The sequence below is a fragment of the Buceros rhinoceros genome, unplaced genomic scaffold, assembly GCF_000710305.1.
Source record: "Buceros rhinoceros silvestris isolate BGI_N320 unplaced genomic scaffold, ASM71030v1 scaffold36346, whole genome shotgun sequence".
NCBI classification, from domain to species: domain Eukaryota; kingdom Metazoa; phylum Chordata; class Aves; order Bucerotiformes; family Bucerotidae; genus Buceros; species Buceros rhinoceros.
In genome coordinates, this window is record NW_010417545.1 from 6,507 (window position 1) to 7,650 (window position 1,144).

The 1,144-nt window shown below is 58.9% G+C and overlaps 1 protein-coding gene across 1 annotated transcript in view; it reads left to right on the top strand.

The window, feature by feature from the left end:
• Positions 1–1,144, top strand: part of LOC104495282 (sulfhydryl oxidase 1-like) — a gene marked incomplete at both ends in the record, with an annotated part of 6,849 nt that overhangs the window by 4,248 nt on the left and 1,457 nt on the right. The window contains one exon of the mRNA XM_010138231.1: positions 103–232. Within this exon, the coding sequence (XP_010136533.1) occupies positions 103–232 (130 nt within the window). The remainder of the gene's footprint in view (positions 1–102; positions 233–1,144) is intronic.

Here is a 1,144-nt window from a genome sequence, read left to right on the forward strand (position 1 = left end):
GGACTGTGCCTTTCCCACGGGGAAAACCCAGACTCGTGGCTGGTTTCTTGGGGCTGTGGGTTGACAGGCTGATGGACCATTTTGTTGCGCTGCCCTCCATAGCTCCAAGGTGTACATGGCCGACCTGGAGTCCGCGCTGCACTACTCGCTGCGGGTAGAGGCTGTCCGTGCTGCCCCGCTGTCGGGAGCTCAGCTGGCCGCCTTCAAGTGCTACGTGGTCACACTGGTGAAGGTGAGGAGCTCTCGGTGTCGGAAGAGGAACTACCCCTGCCTCCACGTAGCTATTTATAAGGCGAAATGCAAATGCAGGGTGCAGACAGTCACGTCCCAGCGCTCACAGGTAGCAAAGCGTGGCAGCCGGGCCTGTGAGCCCTGTGTCCCAGCACTCAGCTGAGGGGCTGTTCCTGTCACCGTGGATCGGCGCTGGCAGGAGGCATTGAGGCAGCAGGTCTTTTCAGAAGAGATGCTGTCACTCGCTGGGGTGGCAGCGGTAATCAGAGAGGTTTGTAACTGATTGCTTGACTTGGATGCTTGGCTCAGGGAGCTGATCTCTGCGGGCTCCTTTGATAGTCGAGGAAAGAGACTCCTGCTCTGGGTCGGGCCCTGGAAGAGCCTGATTTAAGGTCTTCTTTTCTCTTCTCCGTTGCCCTTGGTGAAGTTGCAGCGTGTTGGAGCTTTGCACCAGCAGAAGCAGGGCAGTTTGGTCTCCTGGTGCGAGGGAGTGCTGCCTTTGGCTGAGGTTTCCACCAGCGGGGTTGCCAAAGGCCTGTCCCCATCCCTGTCCCAGAGCAGGCTCCGTGACAGACCTTCACCTGGCCATACCTGCCTTCTTTGCTCCCTCTTCTGTCACCCAGGGTCTTGCACTCAGTTTGGTCCCGCAGTAGCCCTCACTGATGTGCAAGACACCCCCTGCTCCCCCCAGCAAAAGAGCTCCCAACCCGAGCCACTGGTGCACCGAGCCTGAAATCCTCAGCTCAGAGCTTCGTGCAGCTCTTCCTCTCTTTGCCCCCAGCTATTTCTCCCTTTAAGGAGATCCGCAGGGTTAGGGAAATAAATCCCGCATCGCACCAGCTCCCTGGCCAAGGGCACGGGGCAGGGGGGAGCAGCAGCGGGGTTTAACTCTTCCTGCAAACCGTCCACTCGA